The sequence below is a fragment of the Paroedura picta genome, chromosome 7 (genome assembly GCF_049243985.1).
Source record: "Paroedura picta isolate Pp20150507F chromosome 7, Ppicta_v3.0, whole genome shotgun sequence".
NCBI classification, from domain to species: domain Eukaryota; kingdom Metazoa; phylum Chordata; class Lepidosauria; order Squamata; family Gekkonidae; genus Paroedura; species Paroedura picta.
This window is the reverse complement of record NC_135375.1, coordinates 18,094,581-18,107,298: the sequence shown is the minus strand read 5'-3', so window position 1 is coordinate 18,107,298 and position 12,718 is coordinate 18,094,581. Positions and strand designations below refer to the sequence as shown.

General features: G+C 45.2%; 1 protein-coding gene across 4 annotated transcripts in view; it reads right to left on the bottom strand.

Moving 5' to 3' along the window:
* Window positions 1–592: 592 nt before the first annotated feature.
* The window catches only part of MALT1 (MALT1 paracaspase), a 49,413-nt gene continuing 37,287 nt past the window's right edge, over window positions 593–12,718 (bottom strand). For all 4 annotated transcript variants that reach the window (XM_077346887.1, XM_077346889.1, XM_077346890.1 and 1 more), the window contains 5 exons: window positions 12,273–12,400; window positions 9,255–9,404; window positions 7,872–8,029; window positions 6,348–6,473; window positions 593–4,983 (listed from right to left, as the gene is read on the bottom strand). In XM_077346887.1, the coding sequence (XP_077203002.1) occupies window positions 4,525–4,983; window positions 6,348–6,473; window positions 7,872–8,029; window positions 9,255–9,404; window positions 12,273–12,400 (1,021 nt within the window). In that variant the 3' untranslated portion in view covers window positions 593–4,524. The remainder of the gene's footprint in view (window positions 4,984–6,347; window positions 6,474–7,871; window positions 8,030–9,254; window positions 9,405–12,272; window positions 12,401–12,718) is intronic.

Below are 12,718 nucleotides of genomic sequence, written 5' to 3'. Positions count from 1 at the left end.
TGGGTCATCTAGTCCAACCCCCTGCACTATGCAGGGCACTCACATCCCAATTGCTCATCTACTGTAATCTGCCACCCTTTTGCCTTCACAGAATCAGCCTCTCCGTCAGATAGCTGTGTAGACTCTGTTTAAAAATTTCCACCACCTCCCACCTCCCGAGGAAGCCTGTTCCACTGAGAAATCACTGTCAGGAACTTCTTCCGGATGTTTAGATAGAATTTCTGTTGAAATCTTACACCCCCCTTCTCCCCACATATTGTGGCCTGGAACCATATTGCTTCACATGTACCCCAGAGGAAGGGAACATGTCTTCGTAACACATCAATTGGCCCATTTTAAAATGTTCTCTATTCAAGTGCCTGAAAAACCCACACTCCTCATAATTTTGCGGGTTGCCAGGCCATGCAAATTCCATGGAACCTCTGGCGGTACCTTTTACTTGAACCAGTTACTGAAAGTGAAAAACAATTAGTGCTAATTGCAACTTGTTTGCCGCATGGACCCCTGACACAATAACCATTCTTTATGGCACACTAGTAGAAAGGAACAGGAGTTATATTTACCAAAGATGCTCGACTGGCATGACAAGATCTTAAGGATCACTGGAAAAATATCAAATTTATTCACAATCTGGTTGAACAGTATACCACTATTTACAAAGCTCTTTGATTGCACTGTGTGTGAAATGAACAAATGCTAATCCCCTTGGAGCGATGGAAAAAGACTAACATGTATTTGATTGCCCTCTGAGAGCAAAAGCTAGGGATAAATTCGTTTTCCATCTGGATTCTCTCAATTTTGATTCTGCTGAGTGGCGAGGTTTATTGCAACTTTGTTCTGATCATATAAGTTTCTCTGGTTTCTCCTCAGATTGCATGTAGGTTTTGGTTGCTGTTTTTTCTTTTTTTTTGTCAGCCCATGGGGCTTTTTAACAGAAGCAAAGAAAGGAAAAGACTAGCACCTAGCGAGTGGACCCCCAAGTGCAAAATTTTAAAGCCCACATGGAAGACTTGAACCCTACATGCTAAGAACACAGTTTCCCAGGTTCAGACATGATAAAAGGATTCTGAACAAAAATAGAAAAAGGATGGGCCTTAACAGACAGCATCATCTTCAGGGCTGCAGTTCCTGCCATATACTTAACCAGCCCTCTTATTTAACCCCACACAGAAGTCCACTTGTCACATAGCTACAGCTCCCCACAAAACTACTGAGGAAAGGAGGGCCAGAATTATGGCAAACAAATAAAGGTCCCTATAATGGTCACCTCTACACACTTCCCTCTCTGAGGTAAATTTCCCTCCAAAATGAAATGTTGTTCCCTCACAGACTGCGTAGCCCTTGTAGGGTGATTTCTTTACTATAAAATGATGCTGACTTTCCCCACCCTGTCACAGTTAGATCTTGTGGCTTTACTCAGTTCTGGAACTTCTGGGGAAGTTGTAGAGTCCCTTTTCTTATAAGACCTCTTGTCCGAATGGCACTGAGGCATTTTTAACAACAGACCTATAGAAGGTTTTTTTTTTGACAAAGAGGGAAGGGGTAGTTGGAATGAAGAATCCAGTTTTTCGTATGAATCAGTCCTTTTACAGTTTAAGATCTTAGTTACATGCTGAACTGCCCGCTGAACAGTCTGAAGCACTTTTTCCACACAAATATGTGGAAATGCACCAGATTTCCCCTTTCTAAATAGGCAGAAATTCTCCTTCTCTCCTCAGGATTCTCCTTTCAATTTGGCTGAATTTGGAAGTGAACCCCTCACTGCTCAAATTACCACTGCCAAATATCTGTCCAGACACCGTGTAGATTAGCTACCAGTAGTAACCTCAGCTTAGCTATCAGTAGTAACAAGGCAGCAGACATGCAGTCTGAAAGCTCTGCCCATGAGGCTGGGAGTTCGATCCCAGCAGTCGACTCAGCCTTCCATCCTTCCGAGGTCGGTAAAATGAGTACCCAGCTTGCTGGGGGGTAAACGGTAATGACTGGGGAAGGCACTGGCAAACCACCCCGTATTGAGTCTGCCATGAAAACGCTAGAGGGCGTCACCCCAAGGGTCAGACATGACCCAGTGCTTGCACAGAGGATACCTTTACCTTTACCTAGTAACCTCAGCAGTCTAACTAGAATTTCTCCTCAGAGTAGATGGTCAAATAAGGTTCCATCGGAATCGAACCAAAACGCATCTCTCCTCAGCATGCAGCCACGTATTAATCCCCCCTCAGCTGCTGGCCTGTTGCTCTGGCTTTATCTGCTTCGTGCAGATTTTTATTTGTTTATTTAGGGACTTTTATCCTACCCTGTTCCCTTCACTCTTATTGTTTTTACCTCACTGTCTTTACTTTTTTTTTAGTCTGAGGAAGAGTGCATGCCCTCAAAAGCTCACGCCTTGAATAACTTTTTGTTGGTCTCAAAGGTGCTATTGGACTCAATTTTTGTTGTACTTTTACCTCAGCACTTTGAACATTATATTTTTAATGTTATCCACCAGGAGAGGGAGAAAGCCTTTGGCTCCCTGCTTATTCACTCCTCTTGACAGTATCTCTAGGTGCCTTGTTTCTCTTCCCTCCCTCAGTGGCAGTGACTGCTTAAACCAGGGGTAGTCAAACTGCGGCCCTCCAGATGTCCAAGGACTACAATTCCCATGAGCCCCTGCCAGCATTTGCTGGCAGGGGCTCAGGGGAATTGTAGTCCGTGGACATCTGGAGGGCCGCAGTTTGACTACCCCTGGCTTAAACTCTTGCTTCCTACTGTCCTTACACAACCTTATCCTGAATTCTTCCCCATGGCCCCCTCTCCCCCTTTGGACCCTCAGATTCCCTTGCCAGCTCTCCCTTTCACTTCCGGTGGACATGTCTGCCACTACCCCCTTGCTTCTCTTGGCTAGAGCACCTGAGGTCCCACATCAAATAGGCCCAGAAGTGCCAGAACTGAGATTTAAAGTTGGTTTGGGAGGTGTCTCTTTCCTCAAAAATGGAGACAGAAGAGAGATTAGGTTATAAATATAGAGAATAGAGTGCAGATCTGAAACCAGAGCCCCAGGTTGGGATCCCTAGGTTGAGAACCGCTGCTCTATATAAAAAAAAGTCTTCCACATTTTTAGGTCAGGATTGGCCTATAATTTAGCATGTGAAAATGGATCGAACTGATATTGTCATGATATTATCCACCGGTATCTATAGAAACTACAGGGGGTACAGGATCTACTCAAGTATAAATAGACCCTGATACATTCCACTTAGAGAGGGGCACCAAACAAGATGAATACTCCAACCACAAAAGGTCACCCAATCATTAGTACAAATGAAGAAGTGTGCCTGATGATATAAACTGAGATCAAATTCTTCACCTTTGGAGGCACCTTTGGATCCTAATTCAGGATGGTGGGTGCAACCACAAAATGGCTGCCACGGGAGGCGTACCCAGAGGAAGCTCAAGCCCAGGGGACAAGCAGAATAATTTTTTAAAATACATAGAAATAGGCAGTGAGAGGTAGAATAAAATGAACTCGGGGGGGGGGGGGCAACTCCCCCCAAAACAGTGAAGGTGAAAGCAGCTGTGCCCTTGCTAGCGATGAACCAGGTTCAGGTCCCCTGACCACACACACACAATCACCGCATGTGTCACTTGTGCAAGTCTGGATTCTGAGCAAACTATGGCTTTTGACTGATCACGTTTCCAAAGACGTTGTCCTTAACAGTGGATCGTTTGTCCGGCACCCAGTACAGGAAGACAGAAGGAAGATGCCAGCAGAACTAAAATCCTTGGTGAGCCAAGCAGAGGAACCATGTAGGGCAAGGGCCGTGGCTCAGTGGCAGAGCATCTGCTTGGCATGCCGGAGGTCCCAGGTTCAATCCCCAGCATCACTGGTTAAAAGGACCAATTAATGGGTGATGTGAAAGACCTTTGCCTGAAACCCTGGAAAGTAGCTGCCAGTCTGAGTTGACAAGACTGACTTTGGTGGACAAAGGGTCTGATTCCGTATAAGGAGCTTCATATCTTCATCTGATGAGCAATAGGGTTGTGAGTGTCCTGCATGGTGCAGGGGGTTGGACTAGATGACCAATGGGATCCCTTCCAACTCTATGATTCTATGATGTCCAGCGACCATTTCTGACATATTCCGTCCAGATGTTCAAACAGGTCAGCATGCTAAGCAACAGCTGGGCGTTCATCACCTGTATTTGGAACATATCCTCAAAATTTGAAAATGCTTATCTTCTACCTGTACTGCACCTAGGTTTGCTATGTTCCTCTTGCTAGATTCCTCCGTACGTTCTCAACAGATCATTCCTTATCAACGTCTTTCCAGGTGACCTTCTCCAACCCTCTGCCGGCAAGGGAGGTTATCTAGGAATGGCACCTAAGAGATTCATAGAAATGCTAATGCCCTTCTCTCAAGCCACGAGAGATATCCAAAGCAGAGCTGCCGTTCACTTCCTGAGTAGCGCTGGCCAGCAAAATCGTGGCTTTGTGCAAAGTTTGTGGCTACTGGGGCTGAGACAACCTAGAACCATAGAGTTGGACCTAGAACCTTAAACTTCCTGACAAATGGGAGCCTAGTTCTTCACTCATATCATCCGTCGTCTCCACAGGTACATTGCTTGGATATGAGCTGCAAGGATGCATCCAGGGTGACTGCCAAGCCATTAACCGGTCCGGAGTTACACCACAGTGGCATTTCAGTGGCTGCTTAGTATTTCCTGTCTGAGCAGGGCTGAGTTGGCAAAAGCCCATGTAAGGGTGTGGCAGAAGGTGCTGACTGGAAGGGGGGCAGTGTTTGGCCGCCCCTGCAACGGGGGCCTGGGAAAGACAAGGCCCGTAGGGGGCGCAACATCTCTGAAAGCAGCTGTCCTTCCGGAACCCTTGATGTATGCGCAGTTTGGCAATCAGCGGCTTGCCGATGTTCACCAACTTCCTCTCGTCCACGACGTCGTCTATCCCAGTGTATTCGTAGTGTAGGCACACCGTAAACGTTAAGTCTTCCTGTGAAATTAGGTGAGGGTGGGGAAGGGAGAGGAAGAAATGGGTATAAATAAATGGCCATTCTTCCTGCCCAGCCAAACTAAAGCAGCCAATCAAGTCAAAAATGTGGTATTAATTGTGGCCAAATAGGTTTTGTTTTTAGCCCTGGTAGAATACTCTCGCCCGGCAAGAACAGGGCCCTGCAGGATCTTAAGAAGTTCCGCAGAGCCTGCAAGACAGAGCCCTTCCGCCAAGCCTATAGCAGAAGTGCGGAAATGACATCAAATGCCTGCTGACCTCCCTGTCCAATATTTATTTGTTTGTTTCTTGCATTTATCCACCTTATTTCACCATCATATTACAAGCCCCTCTTTTTTTTCTCCCGGAAGAAGGAGGCAGTGGCATTGAGTAAATTAGCTCTTAATTTTCAGATTTTTAGAATTTCAAAATGTAAATGTAATATTTTCTAAATCCTTTTTTTCTTTCAGATTTTATTTGAAATCTAATTCAAGTTGTCAAAGCTACAAAAAAAAAAGCAAAGGGGGAGAACAGTTGTGTTGTTGGGTTTTTTTGCTAAGTCACGACATCCTAACACAAAATACCACTACTGCCAGCAGATACCTAAAACAAAATACCACTACTGCCAGCAACAAGTCACACACATTCCTGATGAATTTTCTAAACACAAATTTTCATCATGGGAAGTAGCCACAATGATGGTAGCCACAATGAAGGTATTTTCTAAATTCTTACTGTGTATATTTATGTTGTACTAGCTTCAAAGCCCGTTCCTAAGAACTGGCTTTGAAAGGGCCCCCTCCCCTGGCCAGGCAGCTTAAGGTGGCTTTGGGCTGCAGCTCACAGCCAGATCAAGTGGGGTGGGTGGGGGCTGGGCAGCTTGTTAGCAATAAGCTAGTCAGCTGACTATGTCCTTAGCAGTCCATAACAAGCAGTCAGCAGGCCGGGAGGCCCTCGTTAGCAGGCCCAGAGGCCCTCGTTAGGGGGCCCTCCACCACGATCCTTTGCCCAGGGCCTTACCTGCCCTTATCTGCTGCTGGCTCCAGGCACTAAAGTGTCTGAGAGCAAAGAGGCGAGATTCCAGGGATGGAGAGTGGGAGCTGCAGGGGCAGTGCCAATCAGGGCAATGCTGGCTGCACCCTGATTGGCCCTATTCCAACTTGGACAGCCGGACACGTCCCACCCCCTAGGCTGTTTCATAAATATATAGAGGAACAACAATGGATAAGGATGTTTGTAATTCATGTGATCTGCCCTCAGCCTCCAGGGAAGAGTGGGAAATAAACAAACAAATGTTTTGTATTGTTCCTTCGGTGGAGGTAACAAACGACATGAAGTGATTCTGCCAGACAAAAACACAAAGTAACCTTTAGCTTCTGTAGTGAAGTTATTCTTGTATAAAGGCAATGTTGGGGCAAGTCTTTGGAAAGCAAATAGCTGCCTGTTTCCTCAGGGGTCCCCTTGTTTGACTCCTTAGGATCCACATCCAAGTCCTGTCAAATTAAAGCAAGGAAAACATTCCACTGTGGGTTCAACAGTCATAAGAGCTATGAAGGGTTAAAATCAGTATTTTCACAACATGGCCTGTACAAACACAGACTCATTAAAATACAAAGAAGAGGAACCTTTTGAAAGAGCAACAGTATTTTTAAAGAGTCATTCCAGTTTATCATGGTGCTGATTCACATAGGTTCACATGGTGCTGATTCACATATGCAAGATGTGTAACATATAATATATGTGAACTTGGTTGGGCAATGTAATAATTAATAGCCATTCATGGACCTTAACTCTATATCTTTATCCAATCCCCTCTTGAAGTTTTCTATGCTCATAGCTGCCATAATACTAATGTAATATGTAAATTGCTCTTTGCCATCATGGGAGGGCTGCATAGAAATATAATAGTTCAGCCAAGAGCTTGCAAGGAGAACTTGCTCAAGTCACTCTCAAGTCGCTGAGGTGTAAACATGGTTCTTCTAACAAGCTTCCTTCTGCACTGCTGGAGATATGAATGACCTAAGCTGTGAGTGGCCAAACTGTGACTCTCCAGGTGTCCACAGACTACAATTCCCATGAGCCCCTGCCAGCCTGTTCTCATGGGAACTGTAGTCCATGGACATCTGGACAGCCACAGTTTGGTCAACCCTGACCTAAGCCTTTTAAGTAACTGAACTGCATCTTGAAGAAGAGGCACCAAAAATCTGCAAGGCTTCACATGTGCAGAAGTTACCCAACTCCCCACAACCCAAATCAGAGTTCAAGCAGCATTTTAGGTTGCTAAAGAAACTTTAAAATGCCACCTGAAGACATTGCCAGAAGCAAATGAAGAAGGGGAAACACATCTCATGATCCTGGAGAAGGAGAGGTAAGCAAACATGTAGGAGAGGGTCTGAAAACCTAAATACAGGGAGAAAGGGAAGAGTAGGTCATGGGGGGAGGAGACATAGACAAAGGGAAGCCAGAACCGGTAGCAAAGGCAAGGAGAAGACTCTTCCCCTGCAAGTCTTTGAAGTTCTTTGGGTTTTTCCACATATCTTATTTTCGTCATTTGTGTACCTGTTACATTTTATTTCCTGTATGTGTTTTGTCTCCTCTTGCGGCTGCTTCAGTATTTCATTGCTATATTGCCAGTTGATTTGCACACATTTGCATACTTGTAAACAAACCAGAGATAAGCAATGAAATATCGAAGCGACCACCAGAGGGAGCAAAACACGCACAGAAAAGCCTCCTCTCTCGCATAATGAATTATTTTTAAACTATGTAAGTACATCATTTCATGAGAGATGCTAGCCATCAGATCATACCATTTGCGATTAACAGGGAACACGCACAGGTCAAACTGTTAGCCAAGTGCCAGCCCCAGCCCACTGCACACGTGAACTTACAAGTGGAAAATCTGTGACGTAGGCTTTGCAGACTGTTATTTCAGGAGGTTTCTTTACTATCCTTGTGTAGACAATCATGACGTTGGAAAATTCGGCAGCAAAACCAAGCTGAATCTGAACACCACATGTAAACTCAAGGCACATGCTTTCTGGAAGCTCTAGAAATAAACATATTTAAAAAAAAATCAATAGCAAGTTAACAGACCTCCCTTACACATGACTAATCACTAGAATGTCAGGATTTATTTCAGTAAACCAAGTGGATATTTGGCTTTCAGTCTGTCTTCAAGATTTCATTGACTGGCCCTTCCTGCAATTTAAGAACATTAAGAAGCACCCTACTTAATCAGACCAATGGTCCATCAAGTCCAGTATCCTGTCTCACACAACATCCAACCAGTTCCTCTGGAGGTCCAACAAGAGGGTGTAGGGACTGAAGCTTACTCCTGATGTTATCTCCTGGTTCTGGGATTCAGAGGTTGATTAACCTCTTGAAAGATGGTCCCATCTACGTTCACTACCCAAACTGCACTTCAAGTGAACAACGAAGTCTCATTAGCATAAGAGCAACAAGTAGTAAAGGTGAAGGTGAACAGAGAATTGTGGTGTTGTGTCTTCTTTTGAAACATCAATGTGGGTCATCCATCTTAATATTAGCTATGTTCCAGTGGCCCATCCCTGGAACCAGAAGGATAAAACTGGGATGAGAACGCCTGAAGCATTTGCAGCTGGTCCTCCCCCAATTTGGTACTTTCCTGTAACACAGCTGCAGAATCATCATTTGTTAGGGGAACTAAATATATACGTCACCACCCTTGGCAATGTTTAACCTTTGATGGCAAACATTCTGAGACAGAACAAGGCTGTTCAATGCAATTAATACTCATATATTTGTCAAGATATTTGTATCCCACTGTCCCCTTGATGAGGACTCAAAATTATAACATCTTTCTCCCCCTACTTTGTTTCATCCTGTGAAGTATCTCCAGTTTAAAAGGACCAGGAAGTAGATGGTGTAAAAGACCCTGAAGAGCTGCTGCCAAGTCTGAGTTGACGAGACTGACCTTGATGGATCAAAGATCTGATCCAGTATAACGCAGCTTTGTGGACAAGAGACCATTTTGAGAGCAGCCTAAGCTGTGGACGACCAGTGGCCATGTGCTAGAATACGTAAGGGAGTCGGATGAGCAGACAGTCGCATGTCCTCTTGGGTTTCTGTTCCCCTTTCTTCCTGCCACCATTTCTTCTATGCTGATCATGTGTTAAGCTAACGCTTGAGAACGCTAACGCAATAATTCAATGCAAGGGCAACATGGTTGTTCACTCCACGGAAAGGAAGGGGTTATACATTAACGAAACATAGAGTGCCCGCATTTACCATACCATGCGCCTTGGCCCACTGGAGATTCCTTGCCAGCGCCTCTGCGGAGGTCTCCGTTTGCTGAATGGGATCTGTTAGTGCTCTCTTCTCAGATAAACTGCTGCGGATCTCCAAGGCCTGCTTGCCTTTGGTAAGGTGGCACTTGCCCATATCTAAAAATAAGACACAAATCATTTTCTAGGAATCAAAGCTGCTGCAAATTCTAATTAAAGCACCCACGTTTCAATAGCGTCGCCACGATTCCAGTTGTGTCAGCATTCCTGTGATGGACACGATTCAAGGTTCAAGGGGGTGGCAGGTTACAATGGATGATTGATAGGGTTGTGAGTGTCCTGCATAGTGCAGGGGGTTGGACTAGATGACCCAGGAGGTCCCTTCCAGCTCTATGATTCTATGATTCAAAGGGACTTTCAGAGCCTGACTGTTCCAAAACTCAGTATCCAAAGGGACAGGCTGTGCAAGATCTCTCACTAAGAAGACCTTTACTACACTGGTGGTGGAAGCATCCAGTGTGACCCAAACACTCCTTCAACATGCCTTCATGCCTCTTATTCATTGTTTTTCATCTTCCCATGGGTAGATGCACTCTCTCTAGTTCTCATAAACCTTCTCAAGTTATACAGTCTGGTATTCCTGTTCTGCCCTTTCACTAGCAAGAATGCATATTCTCACTGCCTTGTATTACGGATAAACCAGGTTGTAATTCTTTCCAACAGAGAGCCAGTGGTTAAGAGCGGCAGACTCTAATCCAGAGAGCTGGGTTTGATTCCCCACTCTTTCTCCACGTGAAGCCTGCTGGGTGTCCTGGGGGCAGTCCCAGTTCTCTCAGAGCTTTCCCAGCCCCACCTGCCTCACAAGGTGCCTGTTGTAGAAAGAGGGGTATATGATTGTAAGCGGCTTTGAAACTCTTTGGTATAGGAAAAGTGGGATTAAAATACTCTTCTAAAAGTATCTCTTGAAATTTGGGGAAATCCATACACCTTTACAGTCTCAGAAATGGTTTTCTTTAATAATGCAGATTATTTTTTGTGATAAATTCTGCTCCTCAGATAGCTCTTACAAATTTACTGCAATATTTTGACACCAAACATCCTTATACAGCTGCCTTTTGTGTAAAAACAAAAGAGATGGCTATTTGGATGCACACTGACCAACTTTTTTCACTTGATACGTGAGAAGCTACCACAGACTGACCAATAACCCGCCTAGCTCAGCTTGCTCTAGCTGGACACACAACCGCTCCCCAGGTTAACAACTCTTTCTCCATGACACACAAGCTGTGCGTGAGTGGGCCAGCCATGGAATATGCCCTTTTGAGTCACAAGAGGAAGGGGGAAGATGTATCTCCGCTCCAATGATCCACCACAAGAGCCTCACTACTCCTGCGACAGAGATTTCAACACAAAAGGGAGACACGCAATATGTGGCAAAACCCCTGACGTCATTGCTGTGGCCTCTCCAATTCCACATGGGAGATTAGTCAGATCATTTGAACAGGCTCGTCCCCCTCTGCGTCTCTTCTAAGGCTGACACGTAATGACTGGGCAGATGTTCTCTCTCCTATCATTTACGACAGTCAAAAACGGATGTCTCCACTGGTTCTCTTTCACAAAACTGAGGGACAGTGTCTGTAGTGTTTAGAGTGCTGGATTAGGCTCTGGGAGACCTCCTCTGACTTACTGACATACCCAAAAGTCCCTGTTTGATACAGAAGGCTACAAGATTACGGTCCACGAGAGAGGAACTCAGAATACCATGCTTTGGATAGGAAGCAGATAACGTCAATGCCTAACGACAGCCATCCTTCTTTAGCGGCTCACTCAAAAGTCTCACATCCTCATTTGTGGACACCAGGATAAGGTCATCCCGTCTTAGCAACTGGAAGTGGTTCCAATGGGATTACTCAAACAGAAAGCCGGATCCGTTCGGTTCCTTGGTCTGAGCCTCTGCCCTGCCCTGCAACAGGATAATCGACTTCCCTTTTCTTTATCTTCTTGTAGATTTCTCGGTAGCTTTAGAGATATGGTTTGGTGATTGTTTCTTGAATTTGTTTTAGATGTATTTTCTGGACCATTCTAGGAAACACTGTGCGTGTGTGTGGCAGGCAGAGGCTGCCTCTGTAATTCAGTCTTTGCTGTAGGTTAAGCCAGGGATAGTCAACCTGTGGTCCTCCAGATGTTCATGAACTGCAATTCCCATGAGTGTCTGCTGGCAGGGGCTCATAGGAATTGTAGTCCATGAACATCTGGAGGACCACAGGTTGACTACCCCTGATCTATGGGACCGCCTCTTCTCTTACACCCCCCCCACGAGTGTTAGGACTGATGGACCAAAATCTGCTTAGGATCCCCAGCCCCAAAAGAGGCGAAATTGGCTTTTTTTGGCCTTGTCCCCAGCCTGGTGGAATTGTCTGTCAAAAAAGATCAAGGCCCTCCAGGAGTTTAACCAGTTCTGCAGGGCCTGCAAGACAGAGCTGTTCCACCAAGCCCTGAGGGGCCATCAAGAAGTTCTGGCATCACGGCTGGAATGGAGGAAAGACTGCTCCAAAAACTCTGACTCCCCAACCTGGTCAAAACTACTGAGGGAATTAAAATGGTTTTATGATTTTATTGACTGTTATGTTGTTACCTGCCCTGAGCTGCATAGGGAGGGCGGGTCTCTAAGAATAAAGATGTATTTATTTTATTTATTTAGTTTACACCTGCCAGACAAGTGCTCTGTTCTCAAGTTATCGCCCCTTGCTGGTTTAGCTCTACTTCTGTTTCAGAGAAGATCTTGCGTGACCCCTTAGTTTTTATCAGGAAAATTTTTTTCACAGTCAATAGTAGTTCAGCAGTGGAATAGGCTGCCTAAGGAGGTGGTGAGCTCCCCCTCACTGGCAGTCTTCAAGCAAAGGTTGGATACACACTATTTTCCTGGATGCTTTAGGATGCTTTGGGCTGATCCTGCGTTGAGCAGGGGGTTGGACTAGATGGCCTGTATGGCCCCTTCCAACTCTATGATTCTATGATTTTTCTCACCTTCTGCCACCCCGTCCAGCAACACAGTGATCTTCTTGTCTTCCAATAAGCGTTCTTTCAAAAACTTCATGAAGATTCCATTGGCCAGCTCAGATTGTTGGATTTCAAAAGCTTCTGCACCTTGACAACTTTAAAACACAGGACAGTAAGTATGAGAAAAAGCAAACAAACATGAAAGAGGCAAGAACGTGTATTGGAAAAGAAGGAAATATGAAAATGCAGCATTCTGAAAAGAGTACAGCAGTGGTCCCCAATGGGTGCAACATGGAACCGTAGAAAAATGAAACATTAACTCATACAGATAGCAGTAACTCATACTGATAGCCCAGTGGGAAGCAATGGTTTAGGTCGACCTCAACCAAATGCCTGGTGGAGGAGCTCCCTTTTGCAGGCCCTGCCGAACTGTCCGAGTTCCGTCAGGGCCCTAATCTCCTCTGGGAGCTCGT